Here is a 27,396-nt window from a genome sequence, read left to right on the forward strand (position 1 = left end):
GACCACCTCCAAGATCTTTGCTCCTCAAACTCCTTGAGCCTAGCCTCCCTCCTTGCTTCCTCCACTTTGTATAGTAAGTGCTCCTAGGTTCTCTTCAAGTTTCCAAAGATATGAAAACCTCTAAAGATCCTCACCCACTTTGTAATGAGAAAGATGAAGGAATAACCAAAAGGGTGTATAGATGATTAGTTAAATCACCCCCTTGGTGGCCGGCCCTTTGTGTTCAAGAGAGAGAGCTTTTCTTTTTCTCTTTTGTTGTTTTAGAACACATCAAAACCCTTATGAACTTTGTGTTATAAAGTTCCTTTTATAGACAAAAGAAACAAGTCAACATTTTAACCTTTCTTTACCTTGGTGGCCGGCCCTTTGTGTTTGGTTTGGGCTTTGGGCTTTTAATTATTTCAAGTCATCCAATGCTTGAATAAAAGCCCAATGGGTTTTGGCCCAATGGGCCTAATTAAACCCGAACGTTTCTTTAAGCCCAAAACGATCTTTATCGCTTTTATGATTTCTTTAGACTTTCTAAATTAATCAAAACACTTAATTAATCCAATTAATTATTTCCTTCATCCATTAGTTACTCACTACAAGAGTGTATTGGTGAACAATCTTTTAGGTTCTAATTAGCAAGGCAGTGAGGTGATTGGCACCAATCCAATTTATTATCTAATCACTTAGTGAATTAAAACTTACTTTTAATTCACCTTCCTTTTGATGACGACTTTTAATCATCTAGAAGAACTCACAAGCCATGAGTGACATCTAACCATATATCATGGCTACCCAAGCTAATGTAGAAGTTATTCGGAGAACCTATTCAGTTGGAATTACAATGTAATTCGATCCTTCTCTAAAACAATACTCTCAATCACATTACTAGGGTATGGATTTATAATGTCAAACCCCTAATGTGATTATTCCTTCTTATATGATTCATTTGAGACGTATAGGAACGCTTTCCTTTATTACGCTCGATACTTCGGCCGAAGATTCCCGAATCATATCTTAGAGTATTCATCCTCTCTTATCGAGGATTAGAGATTCCTTGTTGCGCATTCACTTGCCTTCATGGCTAAGTGGCTTAACCCCAACGATGCCTTGGACACTCGCGAACGGAATGACTTTAACATAATCAAAGATTAAGTACTTAACCACAAGACAACGACGATGCCTCAGGTCAAAGGATTACTTACATTATTCCAACCATTAGAGTTACTTGCTTGACATGTGAGTAGACCTCCATGCAAGTACTCTCGTTCGATTGTGTTCAGTGAACTCATTCCCTTAATGAGCACCTACATACTTGTCTTAGTGTCGCTACACGAATGGGATGAGACTTTCCATCCTTCCAATTGAAGCGGACATAGTATGTACCGGTCTATGGATTGTCAGTATCCCTCCAACAATCCTATGACCAGGAACCTTTTTGGACATGATGGTTATGAGAAGAAGGTCTCTGTAATCTAACATCATTAGGTTACTTCTTCCATCGATCCATTGTCCATGGATTCACTATTTAGGACATATTTTTGTTCATTGAGATAGTCCTAATTAGTATCTTTGCCTTCCGATGTATAAGAGTCATATATACATCAATTCATTGTCCTGAAAGGTTTCTTCCAAAGATTGACTTTCAGGGCATATTTCCAACAGTGTGAGTTCCCAAAAACAAAACCGTGAGGGTGTGTTGGGGGCCCAAAACGGACAATATCGTGCTACGGTGGAGTGGGGCCCGGGAAGTGGTCCCGCCTGGGCCGGGATGTGACAATTTGGTATCAGAGCCTAACCCTGGCCGTGGTGTGCCGACGAGGACGTCGGGCTCCTAAGGGGGGTGGATTGTAACATCCCACATCGCCTAGGGGAGTGATCCTTAAATGTATATTCTCATCCCTACCTAGCACGAGGCCTTTTGGGAGCTCACTGGCTTCGAGTTCCGTAGGAACTCCGAAGTTAAGCGAGTAGCGCGCGAGAGCACTCCCAGGATGGGTGACCCATCGGGAAGTTCTCGTGTGAGTTCCCAAAAACAAAACCGTGAGGGTGTGTTGGGGGCCCAAAGCGGACAATATCGTGCTACGGTGGAGTGGGGCCCAGAAAGTGGTCCCGCCCGGGCCGGGATGTGACAGCATTAGTGAAAGCTGGCTATGGGGCCAAGGTTGCCCCATTCGTAAAACCAGCTACTGTGGTGGACGTGAGAAAGCAAAACAGAGAGTTATCTCCAAGTTTTTTGCGCTGGCTTGGTGAATGCAACCTCTCTACTGATGACCGTTTAATGCGCCTCAAAGAAGGGTATGCTGCTTGCTTGTTTCTAGTCATAATTTTTACATGGTCAGAGATTTTTGCATCTAACTTGTAACTAGAAACTCGTATATGATCATACAAATTGTGAGGTTCTGTCCTTCACAACTTATAGGCTTTTGAGAATATGTTTCCTCCTCGTCACGTATATTAAAGAGGGCAGCACTGTAAGTGTGATGGGGGTTGTCAGACGCCACGATAATGTGGTCATGATTGTTCCTCCAATGGAGCTTGTGTCAACAGGCTTTCAATGGTTTCGCTGCCTTCTCCTGACCTATGTTGAAGGTCTCATTCTGACGTGCGATGATAATCAGAATGTTGATGTGGTTCCTGTGTAGATGTATTCAGTTTCATGATAGTTGTTTTTAGAAATGGGATTTGCACTTTCGTCTGATGCTCGATTGCAGTACACAAAGTAGTTGCTAGGGTTTCTGTGGTTTCCTTTTTTGGTTATAAACCGTCCGGCCTCACGTGTATTTGTATTTCATCTTGTAATGTGTATTGTTTGTGACAAGAAGGAAATGTTATTATTCTATTAAGCATGGGATTATGTAGCGTTAATGTTTCGTGTCCAAGATTGTAAATGCAAAATTTACTCTACTTGCGAGATTTATGTGTATTATTATATATTCCGGTATCAGATTGGAAAGAATGACGAGACATTATGAGATGGCAAAAATTAACGTTGAAAATCGATAGGAGTGAATTTTATTGATATTTGCTTCAAGGTCCAATAGTTACTATGAAAAAAAAACACTTGTTCTTGTAATGATTCGAGCAAAAACATGTTGATAAAGAAGGGAACTAGAGTCTATGTAACAACCCGTCCCGGCATTTACGGAAGAAAATGGGTATTTTTGTATTTTCACTAAATTTGGGGGATATTTTCCTTTTTAAAATTGTTTTTGAGCCTTAATTGGTGAGCCCAAGGGGCCCACCCCCTGTTTTGTCCCCCGGTTCCTTCCCTTTCCCTTTTCTTTTATTTCTTCTTACTCTCTCTCTCTCTCTCTCTCTCTCTCTCTCTCTCTCTCTTTCTTTCTCTTTGTCTTCCTCTCCCTCCCTCCGAGCAGAACACACACACACACACCCATGCTCACACCTATAGCTCTTTTCTAACGCTGTGGTTGTGTTTTGGACGTCAAATCACGAAGAAACCACCCCGGAGACATTTCCCAGTTTTCTGGCGGGCACCGCCCCTTTCGAGGAAATTTCCGGCCAAACCACGGCAAGTTGGTTAGCGTGCAAGGTATCAATCTCTTCATCTCGCTGAGTACTATAACTTTCCTTTTTGTTTCACCCAATTTCATTGAATATTGAAGAAGTTATACTCATTTGAATCTTACCCAGTTTCTGGCGACCTCAGTGACTTTCGAGGTGTTTTCCAGCCAAACCACGGCGAGTTAGACGTCGTGTGAGGTACCATTCTCTTCGTCTCTTCGAGAGCTACGATTTTCATTTTTGAATCACTTGATTTCGTCGAGTATTAACATAGTTATGGACATTCAAAGTTTGTCTAAATTCCGGCCGAATTCTGGCCTTCTTCTCCAGCGTGAAACCCAGCCCAAGAAACCACCTAGGCCTTCAGGCCGTTTCCTTCCCCCACGGGCCTTAGGCCTGTTTTGGTATTTGGCCCAAAACCCTAACCCTTTCTGTTTTTATTTTTATTTTTGTTTACTTTAAAAACCCAAAAGCCTTAGGGCCGTGTGAACCAAGCCCAAAACCCTTTTTAATTGGGCCATTGGGCCGTGAGGTTAAAGCCCAAACCCAACCCACCTAAAACCTAAACCCATTTCCTTTCTAACCCAAACCCAGCCCACCTAAAACCTAAACCCAATTATCCTAACCCAAACCCTTTAGGCCCAAACCCGGATCCAACCCAAGTCCAAACCCTTTAACCCAACCTGGATCCAAGCCCAAACCCGTTTGACCCGTTGACCCGGTCTGACTGTTGACCCGGTCAACGGTCAGCGTTGACTTTGACCGGTCAACGGCCAACGTTGACTTTGACCGTTGCTTTTTGGGTTTCGTGTGGGACCCCTCCTAAGCTAATTTCGACGTCCTGAACCCGTTTCCGATGTCCGTTTTCCCAAATTCAATCGTTTGAGTAGAGTTTGACTAAATGTACCATTTATGTGCTTAGGGGCAATTATTTGTGGTGTTTCCATCTTCGCTAGTGGCGTGGCTTTTCGACGGCGAAATACTGTGAGTGGATCCCTTCTAAAAATGCATGTTTTGATAGTATAAATGCATACATGAAAAGCATGATTTGATGATTATGTTTTATGAAACGTTTTACGAGATAACATGCTTACTGAGGCTAGTTTGAATTACTACTATTTATCCTATAACCCATGTTCTTATAGAATATCTGATGGATGACAATATGATATTTAGAACATGTTTAGAACACCTCGTTATAGTATAGATGATGGATGACTTTATACTATGAAGTTGATTTTCAATATATGTATGTTCACTGGTTTTGTACTTACCTAGTGGTCCTTTCCGCTACGGGACGTAGGGATAGATCCGGTCCGTCCCGGACGACGGTTTGGTGTTGGCATAGGGCCTGGAGTGTGTTTTCCTCTGACTGTCTGCTCAGAGACGGGGAGCCGGCATGGGGCCTGAATTGTATTTTCCTCTGACTGTCTGCTCAGAGACGGGAAGCCGGCATGGGGCCTGAAGAGTTGTATCGGACATTCACTAGTGTTTATTATTTATGCGAATTATGATTTGAGACATTGCACGACATGTTAGGTTTCGGAAAACCTATGTTTATCATTATATATGTGTTTTCATAAAACCTGGGGGTTAGTATGTTGATAACTGTTTTATTATATATATATCAACTTGGTCCACTCATGTTTGTTTTGCGCTCCCTTCAGGATTTAGAATCGAGGCATACAATCCCGACGTCCAGGCACTTCTGCATCGGCATCTTCGAGTCCTCTCGGTGTAGGACCCACTCCTTTGTTTCATTCAATTTTATATTATTTTCTTCTAATGTTCTAGATTAGAGGTGTGCTCTGAACACGGTCCTTATTTGCATATTCATTATTCTTTTATATTTATAAACCTTATTTATCCCTTGTTTTCAGCATTTGCACTCAATAAATGGCTTTCGTCACCCTCGGGTGTCGGCCAGCACGTGCCTATCCTGGTATTCGGGGAATATCGGGGTCGGGGCTTGTCAGTCTAGAGGGGCATCCCTCCGGCCACAACTATAGTTTCTCCGGTTATGTAAGAAGCATCATCGGATGCCAAAAAGGCAGCGGCAGCAGCCATGTCTCCGGTGGTACCGAGCCTGTTGAGTAACGTCTTCTCCTTGAGGGCCTTCCTCTGCAACAAAATACCATTCGAGTTCAGTCAACCACAAAGGTCAATGGCCATTGCCCAAGATCCATCAGAAAGGAACTATATATCCCAACGTTGGCCTTTATATATGCGCACATATATACTTACCACGGCATCAGTTTTGGTAATGTATGAAGCAAAGTTTGTAGGAACAAAACCCGGAGCAACACAATTTACACGAGTATCTGGCGCCATGTCACCGGCAAGGGCCTAAGTAAGACCAGCAAAGAATAAGCTGAAGAAAATGTGTGGCTTCCAGAGCTGAAGAAACAAACGGTGTAAAACAGGAACCACCTACATACCTTGGTTAGCCCAAGAAGGGCTGTTTTAGTGACCCCATACATAGCCATGGCAGCTCCTAGTGGATCGTAGCCAGCAATTGAGGAAATGATAACAACAGAAGAACCCTTCGTCAAGTGCGGAGATGCATCCTGCACATATAATATAGTATTATAACCTAGCAAACAACACCAAAAATTTATGCATATCGAATATGCGAGGAGAGGACAAAATAAGTCATATAAAAGTCCATATTGGCAACTGTTAATTGCAGCTTGAGCAGAAAATTTCCATGGGAAAAGAGCTATTGGTTGTTCGATCACGTCTTCCTGTGGCCTTTTATCTTGAGAAGAAGTATAGTAGCTTTGACGTTGATTTCCCATAGCTTGTCAAGCACAGATTCTTGGGGTTGCAATATGGGGTCAACTGATGGATTGGCAGCAGCGTTTGATACTACCAGATCTATTTTTCCATATTTCTGCAAACAAATCAGCAAAATTCGAACGTTCAACGGAATGACATTGAAGAATCATTGAAATGGAGAAGTAATTGTTTATAAGGAAAAGAGAGAGACCATCTCATTTGGAAGATGACTCAAATCAGAGGTTGTAATCAAGCATTTTTCGTAGTTTTCTGTTTATATTTCGCGTCTTGCTTCAACAGTGAATGTAAAATCATGGACTCGACGAATGTTCTTACCTGCACAAACTTGTTGATGAGATTCTTTCTTTGTTGCTCATTTGAAATGTGGCAAACGACTCCCAGCGCCCCAATTCCTTGAGCTTTAAGTTTCTCAACTGCTTCATCAACGTTTTTTTGGAACAATTTGATCAAGCAAGAAAAAATACGCATCAGCACAACCATTAAAAACAGCATAAAACTCAAACATGTACCATTTAGCTTGATTGAAGTTCATGATATGCAGTATTTAACTTTCCTCTCTTCATCTTTCCCAGGGATATTTAAACGAGAACGGACTGCTGTTAGAAAGGCTAAAAGCACATTCTACTAACTTAAAATGACTGAAAGCGATTTTAATGAAAATATTTTAAGAACCAATGTTAATTAAAAATGAAAGTAAATTTTAGAAAAACACTTTTAAGTTGCTTCTTGAAAGCAGCATATAACTTGTGCTTCTTACGAAAAGCCTTTCAAGTGCTTTTGGAATCCAAAAATATTTTTTTTTTAAAACGCTTTTAGTCATTTTAAAAGTACATACAAACCACTCCTAAAGCTTTTGATCAAAAAACACTTTTGGTGAGCAGTCAGGAAGCACTTATTAGCATAAGTGCTTTCTCGAGAATTTGTCCCAAAAAATCCTGATTTCATTTTCAGCAATCAACCACAGACAACGAAACTCAGCGGTTCAATTTTCGATCCCAATATCCACGGAAACCAGAAAGAAATCAAATTTAACTAAAATTGAAGAAAAACCAAGATGAATTTCATGTAAAAAAGTCAAAGATTCAGGAGGAGAGGATTGATGAGTGTCGGAGACTGACCTGCTTGCCGGAGGAGATGACGACGGAGGCGCCTTCCAAACCTAGGCACTCGGCGATGCCGAAGCCGATGCCCTGAGTGGAAGCCGTCACAATCGCTACCTTGCCTTGGAACCTCCTCCCAATCTTTGATTTCTCCATTTTTCTTGGGTTTCTCCGTAACTAGACAGATTTGTTTTCCTTAGCTGAGCAAAGCGCGGGCAGAGACAATATTGCTTCGCTCATCTTTTTTTTTTCCCCTTATTTTTTTAACTGACAATTATTGCCTCCTGACACCGAGGAAAACGGTTTAGAAGCCAATTACATACTTACCCGCCTCGTTTGGCAGTTCAAATAAGAAACCGATAGTACTAATAATTCGAAGCCATTGTTTGGTGTGTTTATGTACCAAATAGTCACCGAATAATTAATCTGGCCCTACCAGTTTTATACGGCACATGCTCACTTATTTATCCTCTCCACAACTTCCGCGTTATTAGCCGGGTACTTCGTTTTTTTATCCAACAATCTCTCGTTAGCTGCACATTGTCCATGAAGTCCTCCCCATGGACTGGATCTAATCGAAGGACTGACAATTGCAGCAATGGAAAAGATAAAGACTGAATTGGCCATCCCAGAGATTCCACTACCACCCTTCTCCTTTGTCTCCTCTCTACCCTTTGAATTTGGAATTGAAAGTTATGGCAATGATTTGAGATTTCCACCAGCCTTCTCTCTTCTTCATCTTCAGTCTCAATTTGATTTATTGGAATGGCAAAGAAAAGGCTTTTTTCTTAATCTTGAGATATAAATAGGATAAACCGGCTATGTCATTATGCATAAAACTGAAATTACTAAAATACCCACATATAAATACTAAAAATCATTAGCACATTGCATCACTTTTTTCATTTGGGAGAAAGGGATGCGGAGAGAACTCTACATTTTTGGGTTCTGAGCTCAAATTTCGAAGAAAGGGAAATTGTGAGGTTCTGTCGTTCACAAGTTATAGGCTTGTAAGAATATGTTTCCTCCTCGTCAGGTATATTAAAGAGGGCAGCACTGTAAGTGTGATGGGGGTTGTCAGACGCCACCATAATGTGGTCATGATTGTTCCTCCAACGGAGCCTGTGTCAACAGGCTTTCAATGGTTTCGCTGCCTTCTCCCGACCTATGTTGAAGGTCTCATTCTGATGTGCGATGATAATCAGAATGCTGATCTGGTTCCTGTGTAGATATATTCAGTTTCATGATAATTGTTTTTAGAAGTGGGATTTGCATGCAAAAATATGAAAGGCTGAAACCGAAGGAAAAAGCACATGCGACAACCGGCTCTGTTCTTTCCTTTCGTGGTTAAGTGTATGTAAGCCTAAAGATGCAGTTCTGAAAGACTAAAGATAGCTCACTCTGGATTAATATGCTGTGAAGGTGGTAATGTAATAGGGTAAAAAGGCCCTACGACCACCCTTTGAAGAAGTTTGTAGATGATGTAACGTCGGAAATCAGGAAGCTCTGATTTCGTGTACATAAAGTCATAGCTTCATAGAGTGCCCAAAGGGGTTCCGTCTGCCCTTCGTCTGATGCTCGATTGCAGTACACAAAGTAGTTATTAGGGTTTCTGTGGTTTCCTTTTTTTGTTATAAACCGTCCGGCCTCATATGTATTTGTATTTCATCTTGTAATGTGTATTGTTTGTGACAAGAAGGAAATGTTAATATTCTATTAAGCATGGGATTAGGTGGCATTAATGTTTCGTGTCCAAGATTGTAAATGTAAAATTTACTCTACTTGTGAGATTTATGTGTATTATTATATCTTCCGGTATCAGATTGGAAAGAATGACGGTATATTATGAGACGGTGAAAATTAACGTTGAAAATCAATAGGAGTGAATTTTATTGATATTTGCTTCAAGGTCTAATAGTTATTATGAAAAAAAACACTTGTTCTTGTAATGATTCGAGCAAAAAGGTGTTGATAAAGAAGGGAACTAGAGTCTAGAGGGCATCCCTCCGGCCACAACTATAGCTTCTCCGGTTATGTAAGAAGCATCATTGGATGCCAAAAGGGCAGCGGCAGCAGCCATGTCTCCAGTGGTAACAAGCCTGTTGAGTAACGTGTTGAAGATCAACACCAGCCCAATTGGTGTTTGGATTCTAGAAAAGTCTAGCAAATACAAGTAGCAAGCTTGGAAGGTAGAAGCTTCTAGAAGACTTTGTCCAGCTGCAAATGAACTAGACCATTCTAGCAAGTTGTAATATTATATGGCTATTAGCCATATGTCGGTGGCATGCATAATTAGTAGCTAGAATGATCTAGCAATGTCCAAAGTCGGCAAACATGTCCTATAAATATGGGTGTGGTGCTATGTAACCAACCAAGAAATCAAGAAGAATCAAACCAATCAAGTAAGCTTGTAATCAAGCAAGCAAGTGAGAGTGAGAAGAAAGAATAGTCTTGTAAGAGTGTGAGTGCTCTAGAGTTTGTCTCTAGAAAGTGAGTGAGTGTCATAGCTTCTCAAGAGTGTTTTTGATAGTTTGTGTTGTAATATTTTGTTTGTGTAATACAAGTAATTTGTTTACTTGTATTGTCTCTTCAACACTTGTGTTAGAGTTGTGTACTCTAAGTTTTTCCCCAACAATTGGTATCAGAGCGGTATGATCAAGAACCGTCTCTATTGAAGCTTCCGAGAATCGTGAGAAGTTTAGTACTTCGCAAGATTATTGGTTAATCTTGTTCGACTTATCGAAGCTCTGCCGACACGATGGGAGACCTTCAAGTTGTTGGAGGAATAAAGAAGTTGAACAACAAAAATTACAACACGTGGGCAACGTGTATGGAGTCTTACCAACAAGGCCAAGATCTTTGGGATGTTGTCGGCGGTAATGAAGTTACGCAGCCAGAAGAAGACACCAGTGGCACTTTGAGAAAGTGGAAGATCAAGGCAGGTAAGGCCATGTTTGCCTTAAAAACTACAGTTGAAGATGACATGTTAGAGCACATACGGAAGGCCAAGACACCAAAAGAAGCATGGGACGCCTTCGCCACACTCTTTTCAAAGAGGAACGATACAAGATTGCAGCTTCTCGAGAACAAGTTGTTATCAGTGGCCCAAAGGGACATGACGATTGCGTAGTATTTCCACAAGGTAAAGTCTATTTGCTGTGAAATTTCTGAATTAGATCTTAGTGCTGCCATTGTAGAAACCAGGATAAAAAGAATTATCCATGGATTGAGACCTGAATATTGAGGTTTCATTGCCGCTGTACAAGGATGGCCGACCCAACCATCACTTGTTGAGTTCGAGAATTTGCTTGCCGATCAAGAAGCTTTGACAAAGCAAATGGGCAGGGTCTCGTTAAGAGGTGAGGAGGAAGCGATCTACACCAAAAGTAAAGGCAGCTTTAAGCAGCGTGCTGGTGGTGGATCTAAAAGAAATGGTGACAAGGAAAACGGTCATCAAGGAGGAGGGAGTTCTCGACCAAGGGGAGCTCCAAAGCATCACGTCAACTGTGGTCAGTCCCAGAATAATAAAAGGTTTGAGGGCAAATGCTACAATTGTGGATAGAAGGGCCACATGGCGAAGGATTGTTGGTTCAAAAGGCCTGCAGAAAGTAACATCGCCAACTCAGAGAAAAAAAGTGAAGATGATTGGGACGTAGTTGTGTCTCTAGCCCTAGAGGAAAAATGGGACGCTGAAGCATCTGTTGCTATAGAGAAGAAAGAGCTAGCTCTCATAGCAACAAGTCCGGAGGTTATTGACTACCAGAACGATTGGATCGTGGATTCAGGCTGCTCAAACCATATGACAGGTGATGAGAAAAAGTTACAAAGTCTGACTGAGTACAAAGGAGGCCGCTTAGTGGTAACAGCTAACGACTCGAGGCTACTAATTGCTCACATCGGTAAGACAGTAATTGAGCCCCGATACAGCACTAACCATGTGCCGTTTCAAGATGTCTACCATGTTCCAAGTACGAAGAAAAATCTGCTTTCAGTGCCGTAATTAACGTCGTTGGGAAATTATGTCTTGTTTGGTCCACGAGATGTGAAGGTGTATAGACACCTCAAGATCTTAGGGACGCCAACAATGGAGGGACGACGACTGCAATCAGTCTATGTAATGTCAGCAGAAACTGCATACATAGACAAGACAAGGAAGAACGAGACAACAAATTTATGGCACATGAGATGGGGTCACGTTAGCTATCACAAGCTAAATGTGATGATGAAGAAGTCAATACTTAAGGGGCTACCTCAGCTTGACGTGAGAACAGACACGGTTTGTGCAGGATGCCAGTATGGTAAAACACATCAACTACCATACGAAGAGTCGAAGTTTAAAGAGAAAGAGCCATTGGAGTTGGTTCATTCCGATGTGTTCGGGCTCGTCAAGCAACCATCGATAAGTGGGATACGGTACATGGTGACGTTCATTGATGACTTCTCGAGGTATATGTGGGTTTTCTTTATGAAAGAAAAATCTGAAACATTCTCAAAATTTAAAGAGTTTAAGGAGACAGTTGAAGGAGAAGTAGGAAAGAAGATCCGTTGCATACGCACGGATAATGGAGGGGAATATACCTCGAATGAGTTTTCCCAATATCTACGAGAATGTAGAATACGTCACCAGTTCACCTGTGCCAATACACCACAACAGAATGGTGTAGCGGAAAGAAAGAATCGACATCTTGCAGAAATATGTCGAATTATGCTCCATGCTAAGAATGTACCAGGAAGGTTTTGGGCTGAAACAATGAGAACTGCAGCTTATGTGATCAACAGGCTTCCTCAACCCAGGTTAGAATTTGTCTCACCATTTGAGAAACTGTGGGATATGAAACCTACAGTTAGTTACTTTAGAGTCTTTGGCTGTGTGTGCTATGTATTTGTTCCAAGTCATTTACGTAGCAAGTTTGACAAAAAGGCATTCCGATGTATCTTTGTGGGATACGACAACCAAAGAAAAGGTTGGAAATGTTGTGATCCTACGAATGGAAGGTGTTACACATGTGACATCCCACATCGCCTAGGGGAGTGATCCTTATATGTATATTCTCATCCCTACCTAGTACGAGGCCTTTTGGGAGCTCACTGGCTTCAGGTTCCATTGGAACTCCGAAGTTAAGCGAGTAGCGCGCGAGGGCACTCCCAGGATGGGTGACCCATTGGGAAGTTCTCGTGTGAGTTCCCAGAAACAAAACCGTGAGGGCGTGGTCAGGGCCCAAAGCGGACAATATCGTGTTATGGTGGTGGAGCGGGCCCGGGAAGTGGTATCGTCCGGGCCGGGATGTGACAATTTGGTATCAGAACCCAACCCTGATCTCGTGTGTGCCGACGAGGACATCGGGCCCCTAAGGGGGGGTGGATTGTGACATCCCACATCGCCTAGGGGAGTGATCCTTATATGTATATTCTCATCCCTACCTAGCACGAGGCATTTTGGGACCTCACTGGCTTCGGGTTCCATTGGAACTCCGAAGTTAAGCGAGTAGCGCGTGAGGGCACTCCCAGGATGGGTGACCCATTGGGAAGTTCTCGTGTGAGTTCCCAGAAACAAAACCGTGAGGGCGTGGTCGGGGCCCAAAGCGGACAATATCGTGCTATGGTGGTGGAGCGGGCCCGGGAAGTGGTGCCGCCCGGGCCGGGATGTGACAACACATCACGAGATGTGGTGTTTGATGAAGCATCTTCTTGGTGGTCCTCAGAAAATGAGGCGTTGCCTGATTCAAGAAAGATAGAAGATAAGTTGCAGCAAAAGATGGGGGAGCAAATTGTTTGAATCCAGTCGAAACCAGATGAGTATGAGGATTCGCTTGACGGTGATGATGTTGAGCAAGCAGTGCCCCAAAACCCTTGGCAAGCTGACATATATCAACAACCAGAAGAAGATAGACCTAGTGAAGTGGAAGTATTAACTCCACAATCACAACTAAGGAGGTCAACAAGAATCAGGAAGCAAAATCCTAAATACGCCAACGCAGCCATAGAAAAAGAAACAGATGAACCTGAGTGCTTCAAAGTTGGGAGAAGAGGTCATTGCAGCAGAGCTAAATCAAGCTTGGAATCTAGTGCCAAAGCGAAGAGACGTGAAACCCATATCATGCAAATGGGTTTGTAAGAAAAAGCTTCGTAGTTAACTCGACATGGAGGAAAGAATGAGCTGGTGTTGAAGGGGAGTGTTGAAGATCAACACCAGCCCAATTGGTGTTTGGATTCTAGAAAAGTCTAGCAAATACAAGTAGCAAGCTTGGAAGGTAGAAGCTTCTAGAAGACTTTGTCCAGCTGCAAATGAACTAGACCATTCTAGTTCAAATTTGCATGTTAAAGTCGGTGGGCATGCATAATAAGCTAGATAATTCCAGCAAGTTGTAATATTATATGGCTATTAGCCATATGTCGGTGGCATGCATAATTAGTAGCTAGAATGATCTAGCAATGTCCAAAGTCGGCAAACATGTCCTATAAATATGGGTGTGGTGTTATGTAACCAACCAAGAAATCAAGAAGTAGAATCAAACCAATCAAGTAAGCTTGTAATCAAGCAAGCAAGTGAGAGTGAGAAGAAAGAATAGTCTTGTAAGAGTGTGAGTGCTCTAGAGTTTGTCTCTAGAAAGTGAGTGAGTGTCATAGCTTCTCAAGAGTGTCTTTGATAGTTTGTGTTGTAATATTTTGTTTGTGTAATACAAGTAATTTGTTTACTTGTATTGTCTCTTCAACACTTGTGTTAGAGTTGTGTACTCTAAGTTTTTCCCCAACATAACATCTTCTCCTCGAGGGCCTTCCTCTGCAACAACATACCATTTGAGTTCAGCAATCCACAAAGGTCAATGGCCATTGCCCAAGATCCGTTGGAAAGGAACTATATATCCCAACGTTGGCCTTTATATATGCACATATATACTTACCACGGCATCAGTTTCTGTAATGTATGAAGCAAAGTTTGTAGGAACAAAACCCAGAGCAACACAATATACACGAGTATCTGGTGCCATGTCACCGGCAAGGGCCTAAAGTAAGACCAGCAAAGAATAAGCTGAAGAAAATGTGTGGCTTCCGGAGATGAAGAAACAAACGGTATAAAACAGGAACCACCTACATACCTTGGTTAGCCCAAGAAGGGCTGTTTTAGTGACCTCATACATAGCCATGGTAGCTCCTGGTGGATCGTAGCCAGCAATTAAGGAAATGATAACAATAGAAGAACCCTTCGTCAAGTGCGGAGATGCATCCTGCACATATAATCCAGTATTATAACCTAGCAAACTACGCCAAAAATTTATGCATATCGAATATGTGAGGAGAGGACAAAATAACTCCTATAAAAGTCCATATCGGCAACTGTTAATTGCAGCTTGAGCAGAAAATTTTCATGGGAAAAGAGCTCTTGGCTGTTCGATCACGTCTTCCTGTGGCCTTTTACCTTGAGAAGAAGTATAGTAGCTTTGACGTTGATTTCCCATAGCTTGTCAAGCACAGATTCTTGGGTTTGCAATATGGGGTACACTGATGGATTGGCAGCAGCGTTTGATACAACCACATCTATTTTTCCATATTTCTGCAAACAAATCAGTAAAATTCAAACGTTCAACGGAATGACATTGAAGAATCATTGAAATGGAGAAGTAATTGTTTATAAGGAAAAGAGAGAGACCATCCCCTTTGGAAGGTGACTCAAATCAGAGGTTGTAATCAAGTATTTTTCGTAGTCTTCTGTTTATATTCCACGTCTTGCTTCAACAGTGAATGTAAAATCATGGACTCGACAAATGTTCTTACCTGCACAGTCTTGTTGATGAGATTCTTCCTTTGTTGCTCATTTGAAACGTGGTAAACGACTCCCAGCGCCCCAATTCCTTGAGCCTGAAGTTTCTCAACTGCTTCATCAACGTTTTTCTGGAACAATTTGATCAAGCAAGAAAAAATACGCATCAGCACAACCATTAAAAAACAACATAAAACTCAAACATGTACCATTTAGCTTGATTGAAGTTCATGATATGCAATATTTAACTTTCATCTCTTCATCTTTCCCTGGGATTAAACAAGAACGGACTGCTGTTAGAAAGGCTAAAAGCACATTTTGTTAAAATGATTGAAAACGCTTTTAGTGAAAATATTTTAAGAACCAATCTTAAGTAAAAATGCAAGTAAATTTTAGAAAAACACTTAAAAATGATTCTTGAAAGCAGCACAAATTGGTGCTTCTTGCAGAAAGCACTTCAAGTACTTTTAGACCCAAAAATATTTTTTCTAAAACCCCTTTTAGTTATTTTAAAAGAACATACAAACGAGTCCTAAGACTTTTGATCATAGAAGCACTTTTGGAGAGTAGTCAGGAAGCACTTCCCGGTGCTTTGTGGAAAGCACTTGGATATTTAATTAAAATAATAAACTATTTCTAACATAAGTACTTATAAGTGTAAAGATGTATTAGATGTTTCAAATGTTGACAAGTGAACGTAGATTAGGTTGCTAAGTAGTTAAGTTTTTTATTATTCATTCAATACATACAAGATATAATTCCTTTCTCTCTCTCTCTCTCTCTCTCTCTCTCTCTCTATAAAGAACACATATGATGAACAAGAATTTCTTTGTATTCTAACATGGTATCAGAGCCAGAGATGAAAATTTCTCGATCCTGAGCTATTTTTTTGCTTCCGCATTCCTGATCAATCTGTTATGGTGTGAATTTCTGCTCTATTTTCTCTCTCCATAGCTCTGTGCATTTGTGTATCTACGAAGTTGTTTTGTGAAGTATATGCATGATTGTGCGCACCAAGAGTTCGATTAATTGCTTCTTACAAGATCTGTTTACATTGATATCAGTTTCCAAGATCTCTACAAGTTAAATTCTTTGTGATTTTGCATGATTCCTTTTTCTGAAACCCTAATTTTGTGATATTTTTCACGAATTCTCAAATTCTTGCATAGTTATCTTTGCAAATATGGTGACTGCTGCACAATTACATATTGTACAGTCTCCGATCATGAATCTCATTACGAATGTCTCTAATTCTGTTATCGTGAAGCTTGATGATACAAATTATCTTGTATGGAACTATCAAATTCGATTACTTCTTGAAAGTCATGGTATCTTTGACTTTGTTGCTGGCACTCATCCATGTTTTACTCGGTTTAAAGATGATTCAGATGTTGGAGGTGTTGAAACTGAGGAGTTTCAGAGTTGGAAAATGCATGATCATGCTCTTATGCAGTTGATCATTGCTACACTATCTTCCACAACCATGTCTTGTATCATTGGTTATCTCACTTCTCATGATATATGGACTAATTTGAAGGATAGGTTCTCCACAGTCACGAAAGCTAGTATTTTTCAGTTGAAAACTGAGTTGCAGAATATAAAAAAAGGTTCTGATTCAGTTTCTCAATATCTTCAAAGGATCAAGGATGTAAGGGATCATCTCTCTGCTGCAGGAATGATCTTTGAAGATGTTGACATTGTAATTTTGGCACTTAAAGGCTTGCCTGCTAAGTATAATACTTTGCGAATAGTTATAAGGGGGAGAGACAATGTCATTTCCTTCAAGGATTTCAGGTCCCAGCTATTAACAAAAGAAGCTGTTGTTGAAAATATTTTTGTGAGTGAAACCTTTGTGTCTGCAATGATGGAAAATGAGCAAAAAGACAAAGGAAAGACTCTGATGTTGGGAGAAAGGTTTAATCAATCTCAATCACAGAACTATACTCTTAATGGATTAACCAGCACTGATACTTATAATGGTGGCTCTTCTAATCATAATGGAGGGTACAGTTCCAATTATAGAGGAAGAGGAAGAGGCAGAAACAATTATAGAGGAAGAGGAAGAGGAAGAGGCATGAATTCTTGGTCTAGGAAAACCACATGTTTCTACATGTATTGATCATGGTTATGATATTCCAACTTGCCAAATTTGCAACAAACGAGGTCACATTGTTGTTGACTATTTCGAGAGACATTCATCCACCACTACTCCATCCTCCAGGCCACAATGTCAAATTTGTTGGAAATTTGGACACACTGCCTTGCAATGTTATCACAGAATTGACTTCTCATACCAAGGAAGGGCTCTCTCTCCCAATCTATCTACTACGCATACAACTTTTCAACCATCAGCACCTCAGGAACAGTTTTGGGTGGCTGATACATGAGCAACATCTCACATGACTTCTGATTTGGCAAACCTTAATCTTGCAACCCCATTCTCTGGCATAGATACAATAACCACAGCTAGTGGTTCAGGTTTGCACATTTCTCATATTGGCTCCAGTACATTAAGGACACCTAAATATGCATTTGAATTAAAGAAAATTCTGCATGTCCCTCATATATCTCAAAATTTATTATCCATTTATAGACTTTGTAAGGATAACAAATGTAGATTTATATGTGATGAGTTCTCTTACTAAATCCAGGACAAGGTCACATGGAGAATCCTTATCCAGGGATTGTGTAGAGCTGGCTTATATCTCATTCCCTTCTACATTCCACAACATCTCATCAATCAAGCACAACAACCATCTGTATTCACTTCAACACAATCATGTTTTCTTGGACAGCAAGTCAAAATAACATTGTGGCATCACAGGCTAGGACATCCTTCCAACATTGTGACATTTGCAATGTTAAAACAATCCAATATACCTATGCCTGTTTCTCATGTGTCTTCAGTTTGTAAATCATGTTTAGAGGGCAAATTTACAAAACTTACTTTTGTTTTCCCTGCAAATAAAACTGTAAAACCCTTGGAGGTGATACATAGTATGTTTGGGGACCTTCATCTACTGTTTCAGTTGAAGGTTACAAATACTATGTTACATTTGTGGATGAATGTACTAGGTTTACCTGGATCTTTCCAGTGATAAATAAAAGTGAAGTGTTCAATATCTTTGTTCATTTTTATCAGTTTTTCAATACTCAATTTTCTGCCCATCTCAAAGTCTTTCAAAGTGATGGATGAGGTGAATACTCTAGCCATCAGTTCAAACATTTCTTACTTGACAAGGGTATAGTTCATAAAAAATCATGCCCTTACACCCCTAAGCAAAATGGTCTTACAGAATGAAAGCATAGACATATTTTAGAAACTGCTATCACCTTTTTACAAAATGCTTCCATGCCCTTTAAATATTGGTTTCATGCATGTGCTTATTCTGTGTACCTTATTAATCGAATGCCCTGTTAAACCTTACACATGTTTTCACCATATAAATGCCTTTTTGGTCAGCCTCCTCAGATTTCTCATCTTAAAATCTTTGGTTGTGCGTGCTATCCTATTTTAAAACCCTATAATACCACTAAGATGCAACCCAAAACAACTCAGTGTGTGTCTATAGGATATGCAGGCCAATACAAACGTTATTTGTGTCTTAATCCACTTACTGGAAAAATCATGGTTTCTAGACATGTGTTATTTGATGAATTTGATTTTCCATTTTCAAATTCTCAGACTTATTCACTCACTCTCAAAACATTTCATCTCAACCACAAGTATCTGTCCATATACAACAGTCATTACCATCATTAGTCACTTCCCAAAACATAGTCATTCCTCCTCACCCATCTCCTTCACTTGCTTGATCCCCTACAGCCTTAGAGTCTTCGAATTCCATAACTACTAGAGCCACAGAGTTATTGTAAAACCTTCCCTCTAATGCCTCATAATCTTTGGATTCCTCTAACCATATTCAATCTTATGAGCCAGCATCTCAGAGTTCTACACAATCTCAAATCCCTGTTGATCCAGATTTTCAAACAGAAAATCTACCTGTTGTCATTCCCAGTCCTTCAGTTAGTTTGCATCCCATGCAAACTAGGTCCAAAAGTGGAATCTCTAAAAGGAAAGTGTTCACAACAAGTGTTAAATCATCTGCAAATGCCATTGAACCTACTTCATACATATCTGCTTGTAAAATTCCTAAGTGGCAAGAAGCTATGCAAGAAGAGATAGATGCTCTTTATGTTCAGAAAACCTGGAGTATAGTTCCTCTACCCTTTAGGAAGAATTTGGTTGGTTGTAAGTGGGTATATAGGATTAAAACACACTCTTATGGTTCTATGCCTTGTGAGAATTAGATGTTAAGAATGCATTTCTGCATGGTGAGTTAAATGAAGAAGTGTATATGACCCAACCTCCAGGATTTCAGAGTGCAATTCATCATTCTCAGTATATGTGTAAGCCAAATAAGTCATTGTATGGGTTGAAGCAAGCTCCCAGAGCTTGGAATGAAAAATTTACAAGCTATCTGCTTGGTTTGGGTTTTAAGTCCTCTTTTGCAGATCCTTCATTATTTGTTAAACATAATACTGTTGGTACAGTTATGTTGTTACTCTATGTGGATGACATTATTCTTACAGGCAATCCATCTACAATGATTGATGATGTTATTATGGAATTAACCAAAGAGTATGAAATTAAGGATTTGGGCCAGTTGAATTACTTTCTAAAGTTGCAGATTACTTATCAATCTGGTGGCCTGTTTGTCTCTCAGTCCCAATACATCAAGGATATGTTACACAAAGTTGATTTGCAAGATTCCAAGCCTTGTCCTACCCCTTGTTTACCATATCACAGACTTCTCAAAGATGATGGCACTCCATATCATAGTCCAGAGCAGTACAGGAGTATTGTTGGGTTCTTGCAGTATGTGCCTCTTACAAGGCCAGACATAGCTTTTTTAGTAAATCAATGCTGCCAATTTATGCATAATCCCATGAATTCTCATGTTATTGCAGTTAAGAGAATTCTTAGATACCTCAGTGGAACAATAGACTATACTCTGAGCTTCAACCCTGGAAAATCACATCTGCAAGCATACAGTGATGCAGATTGGGCAGGTGATCCTAATGATCGCAGATCAACTTCTGTTCATATTGTATACTTTGGTTTAAGTCTAATATCTTGGGCTTCTAAGAAGTAACACACTGTGTCAAGATCTTCGACTGAGGCTGAATATAGAGCATTAGTTATTGCAGCTACATAATTGGCTTGGATCAGACAATTATTATGTGATCTTCATGTTTCTGTGTTCACTGCACCAGTGATTTACTGTGATAATATTTCAGCAATTGCTTTATCTTATAATCCAGTGTTTCATTCTCGGGTGAAGCACATTGAAATAGATTACCATTTTGTCAGAGAAAGGGTGATTTGAGGAGATTTGAATGTTTGTCACGTGTCCTCCAAAGAACAGTTTGCAGATATTCTCACCAAGGGTCTTGCTGCACCTTTGTTTCAGTCTCATTGTTCCAATCTAATGCTTGGTTCATCCAAGCATGAGATTGTGGGAGGATGTAAAGATGTATTAGATGCTTCAGATATTGACAAGTGTACGTAGATTAGGTTGCTAAGTAGTTAAGTTTGTTATTAGTAGTTAGCTTACTTAGAGACTAAGATAGTCTTGTCTATATATATGTGTAGCTGTTGTAACACAAAATTATTCATTCAATACATACAAGATATAATTTCTTTCTCTCTCTAGAAACTGCTATTCTTTCTCTCTCTCTCTCTCTCTCTCTCTCTCTCTCTCTCACTCAAGAACACATATGATGAACAAGAATTTCTTTGTATTCTGACAATAAGCAGAAGTGCTTTCTCGAGAATCTGTCCCAAAAAAGCCTGATTTCATTTTCAGCAATCAACCACACACAACGAAATTCAGCGGTTCAATTTTCAATCCCAATATCCACGGAAACTAGAAAGAAATCAAATTTAACTAAAATGGAAGTACAACCCTGATGAATTTCATGTAAAAAAGTCAAAGATTCCGGAGGAGAGGATTGATGAGTGTCGGAGACTGACCTGCTTGCGGGAGGAGATGACGACAGATGCGCTTTCCAAACCCAGGCACTCGGCGATGCCGAAGCCGATGCCCTGAGTGGAAGCCGTCACAATCGCTACCTTGCCTTGGAACCTCCTCCCAATCTTGGATTTCTCCATTTTTCTTGGGTTTCTCTGTAACTAGACACACTTGTTTTTCTTAGCTGAGCAAAGCGTGGGTAGAGACAACATTGCTTCGCTCCTCCTTTTTTTTTTTTTTTTTTTTCTTTTTTTTAACTGACAATTATTGCCCCCTGACACGGAGGAAAACGGTTAAGAAGCAAATTACATACTTACGCTTTCGCAGTTTGTATAAAGAATCGGATAGTTGTGATATCCCACATCGCCCAGGGGAGTGATCCTTAAATGTATATTCTCATCCCTACCTAGCACGAGGCCTTTTGGGAGCTCACTGGCTTCAGGTTCCATGGGAACTTCGAAGTTAAGCGAGTAGCGCACGAGAGCACTCCCAGGATGGGTGACCCATCGGGAAGTTCTCATGTGAGTTCCCAGAAACAAAACCGTGAGGGCGTGGTTGAGGCCCAAAGCGGACAATATCGTGCTACGGTGGTGGAGCGGGCCCGGGAAGTGGTCCGCCCCGGGCCGGGATGTGACAATTTGGTATCAGAGCCTAACCCTGTGTAACAACCCGTTCTGGGATTTACTGAAGAAAATGGGTATTTTTGTATTTTCACTAAGTTTGGGGTATACTTTCTTTTTTAAAATTGTTTTTTTAGCCTTAATTGGTGAGCCCAAGGGGCCCACCCCCTGTTTTGTCCCCGGTTCCCTTTCCCTTTCCCTTTTCTTTTATTTCTTCTTACTCTCTCTCTCTTTCTTTCTCTTTGTCTTCCTCTCCCTCCCTCCGAGCAGAACACACACACACACACACACCCATGTCCACACCTATAGCTCTTTTCTAACCCCGTGGTTGTGTTTTGGACGTCAAATCACGAAGAAACCACCTCGGAGACATTTCCCAATTTTCCGGCGAGCACCGACCCTTTCGAGGCAATTTCCGGCCAAACCACGGTGAGTTGGCCGGCGTGCAAGGTATCAATCTCTTCGTCTCGCTGAGTACTACAACTTTCCTTTTTGTTTCACCCAATTTCATTGAGTATTGAAGAAGTTATACTCATTTGAATCTTACCCAGTTTCCGGCGACCTCAGTGACTTTCGAGGTGTTTTCCATCCAAACCACGGCGATTTAGACGTCATGTGAGGTACCATTCTCTTCGTCTCTTCGAGAGCAACGATTTTCATTTTTGAATCACTTGATTTCGTCGAGTATTAACAAAGTTATGGACATTCAAAGTTTGTCTAAATTCCGGCCGAATTTCGGCCTTCTTCTTCGGCGTGAAACCCAGCCCAAGAAAACACCCAGGCCTTCAGGCCGTTTCCTTCCCCCACGGGCCTTAGGCCTGTTTTGGTATTTGGCCCAAAACCCTAACCCTTTCCGTTTTTATTTTTATTTTTGTTTACTTTAAAACCCCAAAGGCCTTAGGGCCGTGTGAACCAAGCCCAAAACCCTTTTTAATTGGGCCATTGGGCCGTGAGGTTAAAGCCCAAACCCAACCCACCTAAAACCTAAACCCATTTCCTTTCTAACCCAAACCCAGCCCACCTAAAACCTAAACCCAATTATCCTAACCCAAACCCTTTAGGCCCGAACCCGGATCCAACCCAAGTCCAAACCCTTTGACCCATCCTGGATCCAAGCCCAGACCCGTTTGACCCGGACCTGGTCTAACCGTTGACCCGGTAAAAGGTCAGCGTTGACTTTGACTTTGACCGGTCAACGGTCAACGTTGACTTTGACCGTTGACTTTTTGGGTTTCGTGCATGACCCCTCCTAGGCTAATTTCGACGTCCTGAACCCGTTTCCGATGTCCGTTTTCCCAAATTCAGTCGTTTGAGTAGAGTTTGACTAAATGTACCCTTTATGTGCTTAGGGGCGATTATCTGTGGCGTTTCCTTCTTCGTTAGATGGCGTGGCTTTTCGACGGCAAAGTACTGTGAGTGGACCCCTTCTAAAAATGCATGTTTTGATAGTAGAAATGCATACATGAAAAGCATGATTTGATGATTATGTTTTATGAACGTTTTATGAGATAACATGCTTACTGAGGCTAGTTTGAATTATTACTATTTTTCCTATAACCCATGTTCTTATAGAATATCTAATGGATGACGATATGATATTTAGAACATGTTTAGAACACTTCTTTATAGTATAGATGATGGATGACTTTATACTATGAAGTTGATTTTCAATATACGTATGTTCACTGGTTTTGTACTTACCTAGTGGTCATTTCCGCTACGGGATGTAGGGATAGATCCGGTCCGTCCCGGGCGACGGTTTGGTGTTGGCATAGGGCTTGGAGTGTGTTTTCCTCTGACTGTCTGCTCAGAGACGGGGAGCCAGCAAGGGGCCTGAAGTGTATTTTCCTCTGACTGTCTGCTCAGAGACGGGGAGCCGGCATGGGGCCTGAAGTGTTATATCGGACATTCACTAGTGTTTATTATTTATGCGAATTATGATTTGAGACATTGCACGACATGCTAGGTTTCGGAAAACCTATGTTTATCATTATATATATATGTGTTTTCATAAAATCTGGGGGTTAGTATGTTGATAACTGTTTTATTATATATATATCAACTTGGTTCACTCATGTTTGTTTTGCGCCCCCTTCAGGACTTAGAATCGAGGCATACAATCCCGACGTCCAAGCACTTCCGCATCGGCATCTTCGAGTCCTCTTGGTGTATGACCTACTCCTTTATTTCATTCAATTTTATATTATTTTCTTTTAGTGTTCTAGATTAGAGATGTGCTCTGAACAGGGTCCGTATTTGCATATTCATTATTCTTTTATATTTATAAACCTTATTTATCCTTTGTTTTCAGTATTTACACTTAATAAATGGCTTTCGTCACCCTCGGGTGTCGACCAGCACGTGCCTATCTTGGTATTCGGGGAATATCGGGGTCGGGGCGTGTCACCCTGGTCGCGTGTGTGCTGACGAGGACGTCGGGCCCCTAAGGGGGGTGGATTGTGACTCCTACATCGCCCAGGGGAGTGATCCTTAAATGTATATTCCCATCCCTACCTAGCACGAGGCCTTTTGGGAGCTCACTGGCTTCGGGTTCCATGGGAACTCCGAAGTTAAGCGAGTAGCGCACGAGAGCACTCCCAGGATGGGTAACCCATCGAGAAGTTCTCGTGTGAGTTCCCTGAAACAAAACCGTGACGGCGTGGTCGAGGCCCAAAGCTGACAATATCGTGTTACGGTGGTGGAGCGGGCCCGGGAAGTGGTCCGCCCCGGGCCGGGATGTGACAATAGTACTAATAATTCGAAACCATTGTATGATGTGTTTATGTACTAAATAATCATCGAATAATTAATCCGGTCCTACCAGTTTTATACGACACATGTCCACTGATTTATCCTCTCCACTACTTCAGTGTTATTAATTGGGTTCTTCGTTTTTTTTTCGACAATCTATCGCTCGCTGCGCATTGTCCGTGAAGTCCTCCCCATGGACTGGATCTAATCGAAGGACTGGCAATTGCAGCAATGGAAAAAATGAAGACTGGATTGGCCATCCCAGAGATTGCATTACCACCCTTCTCCTTCGTCTCCTCCTCCACCCTTTGAATTTGGAATTGAAAGTTATGGCAATGATTTGAGATTTCCACCAGCCCACTTTCTTCTTTATCTTCTATCTCAATTTGATTTATTGGAATGGCAAAGAATAGGCTTTTTTCTTAATCTTGGGATATAAATATGACAAACCGGCTATACCACTATCCACAAAATTGAAATTACTAAAATACCTACGTATAAATACTAAAAATCATTAGCTCATTACATCACTTTTCTCATTTGGGAGAAAGGGATGTGGAGAGAGCTCTGGATTTTTGGGTTCTGAGCTCAAATTTCAAAGAAAGGGAAGTCCAAAGAGAGGTGAGAAGAGTGAGCTAGATTTTGGGTTGACCTTATACCTCTGATTTTGAACAAAAGGATGCGAGAGAGGTGAGAGGAGTAAGCTGGAGTAAGTTGGGTTTTGTACCATATTTTCTGTTTTGGCTGGAAAATTCTATATTTTTTTGCTACTGAAGCTTTGGCAGGCATAGTAAAGTAGGGTGTTTAGTTCCAAGTTCTATATTAGTTATTTATGGAATAAATGGGTTATTTGTAAGATGAATTAGTACATAGAAGTTAAATTAGGGTTTGTGTTTCATCTTGGGGCCTATGGGTTGTGGAATAAACTTTACTTTTTGATGTGCCACAAAATTGGGATGGAATAATTTCTAACTAATTTTTACCTGTTGTGGTTTACTAATACATCTATTTACTGATGTAGCACTACTCGGAGCTCTGTTGCAGACTTACAGTAATTACTTGCAAATTCAAATATTACTTTATAAGCTGGGAATAATATATTGAATGTGATGCATTATCTGAGAATTAATGTTATTCTTCTGCATAATGGAATATATACGATCAACAAACAAAAGCTTTAGCATATGGAATAAAGGCTTTTTCGAAAGTGTTTTCCAATCTAGTGCTTTCCCACATGGTCGAAATTCCAAAGTAAAATAAAAGGATTTCATGCTTGATATCTACATTTTAAAGAATAAAAGCTTTGCAACGCAATTCATCTTTCTTCTACATTATCTGAGATTAAATGCTATACTTTGCATAATGGAATATATATGATCAACAAACAAAAGCATTAGCATATGGAATAAAATGCTTTTTCGAAAGTGCTTTCTAATCTAGTGCTTTCCCACATGATCGAAATTCCAAAGTTAAAGAAAAGGAATTCATGCTTGAAATGTATATTTTAAAGAATAAAAGATTCGCAACGCAATGCATCTTTCTTGTCCTCATCCGCATGTTGCGGGGACTTGTGGAAATGACTGGCTTAGCCCTGTATTCCTATGTATATGTAGTGAAAACATGATTGAAGACCTGCACGAAGAGATGGCTAATAATAATGGAGCGCAAGAACCCGCAGCAGCAGACCCACATAATTATAAAATCATTCTGGAAAATTTTGGCGCACGTATCGACATGTCCTCACCTGAAAAAGTCCGTTCGGAGCTCCGAAGACCAGGAATTTTCGACCAACAGAAAACGGTGAAATCCATGCATTTAACTTTCTGACAATTTTTTTCAGTTTTTGTGTGAAATTATCAAACATACTTCAGAAATGTGAAATTGTTCTAATGCTTACTGAAGTTTAGCACGCTCATTTTCTCCGTCTGGACACCGTGTTTGTTTATTGCATTTGAATATTTGTATAAACAAGGGGAGAATCAATTAAAGGGCAGAAATAAACAGGGTGTGCAACGGAAGAAAACGGGTTTGCGGAAATCATTGCCTTTCAAATATATTAAAAGATGAACTCTTTGAAATATCAACAATCATGTTTATCCCATTATTTTCTTGACTATTATTAGCGTAGGTATTGGGTTGATGACAAGGGCAGGAACTGTTTTATGGTGTACGCAAGAGCTCTCACAATTACTTTCGCTGACGACAGTCGTTACTGGCGCTGGCACACCGTGAAAGCAGCCAGGTACCGAAAACTTGAATCCGTATATCACAATTGATATTGGTTACTGCTATATAGTAATCGGTCCTAACTTAGGGTTTAACTGCAGCGATGTCAAAGTTGAGGTTGCTGAACTGTTAGATGTATTATCGCTAAACGTGCACGGGACTTTTGAGACCAGATACCTGACACCCGAAACTTATTATGAAGTTTCATATGTGATCACGCTGAAGGACCCAAAATACGGATGGGAAGACGAAGTCGACTTCAGCCTCACTCTCCCTCAGAACAGGTCGAAAACCCGTAAATGTGATCTGAGGAAATTACCAAGACGAAGATGGAGTTATGTCCGAGTTGGTGAATTTAAACTATCGCCTGGGCAATCTGGCCACATGGAATTTACGCTCAATCAAATTGGGAAATGGAAGAAAGGGCTTCTTATCCTGGGTGTCGACATTAGTCCTAAAATCTAAGTTGCAGAGTACCTAGCAACTTCCCTTACGAGCAGAGAAATAACGTTCTGGTTTTTATTTTATTAAAGCAGAAATCAGACAAGTGCGTATGTAGGAAATGATGAGAACAGAATAATGATGAAAGGATG

At 40.7% G+C, this 27,396-nt stretch overlaps 3 protein-coding genes across 3 annotated transcripts; 1 reads left to right on the forward strand and 2 right to left on the reverse strand.

Moving 5' to 3' along the window:
* Positions 1-5,490: 5,490 nt before the first annotated feature.
* Positions 5,491-7,583, reverse strand: LOC137726900 (short-chain dehydrogenase/reductase SDRA-like). The gene is made up of 6 exons (XM_068465854.1): positions 7,430-7,583; positions 6,628-6,743; positions 6,274-6,406; positions 5,952-6,082; positions 5,758-5,859; positions 5,491-5,634 (listed from the first exon to the last, which is right to left on the reverse strand). Exons 1-6 carry the CDS (start codon positions 7,566-7,568, stop codon positions 5,491-5,493), a joined length of 765 nt encoding a protein of 254 aa, XP_068321955.1. The 5' UTR covers positions 7,569-7,583.
* A 1,702-nt stretch (positions 7,584-9,285) lies between these two features.
* On the reverse strand, positions 9,286-21,346 carry LOC137726455 (tropinone reductase-like 3). Its single transcript, XM_068465389.1, has 7 exons — positions 21,209-21,346; positions 15,186-15,302; positions 14,830-14,964; positions 14,510-14,638; positions 14,315-14,416; positions 14,173-14,193; positions 9,286-9,525 (listed from the first exon to the last, which is right to left on the reverse strand). The coding sequence occupies exons 1-7, from the start codon at positions 21,344-21,346 to the stop codon at positions 9,397-9,399; spliced, it is 771 nt and encodes a 256-aa protein (XP_068321490.1). The 3' UTR covers positions 9,286-9,396.
* Positions 21,347-26,221: 4,875 nt separating this feature from the next.
* LOC137726908 (protein PHLOEM PROTEIN 2-LIKE A1-like) lies at positions 26,222-27,268 on the forward strand. Its single transcript, XM_068465858.1, has 3 exons — positions 26,222-26,377; positions 26,701-26,819; positions 26,905-27,268. Exons 1-3 carry the CDS (start codon positions 26,222-26,224, stop codon positions 27,266-27,268), a joined length of 639 nt encoding a protein of 212 aa, XP_068321959.1.
* The last annotated feature ends 128 nt before the right edge of the window (positions 27,269-27,396 follow it).

This window comes from Pyrus communis, chromosome 2, assembly GCF_963583255.1.
Source record: "Pyrus communis chromosome 2, drPyrComm1.1, whole genome shotgun sequence".
NCBI classification, from domain to species: Eukaryota; Viridiplantae; Streptophyta; class Magnoliopsida; order Rosales; family Rosaceae; genus Pyrus; species Pyrus communis.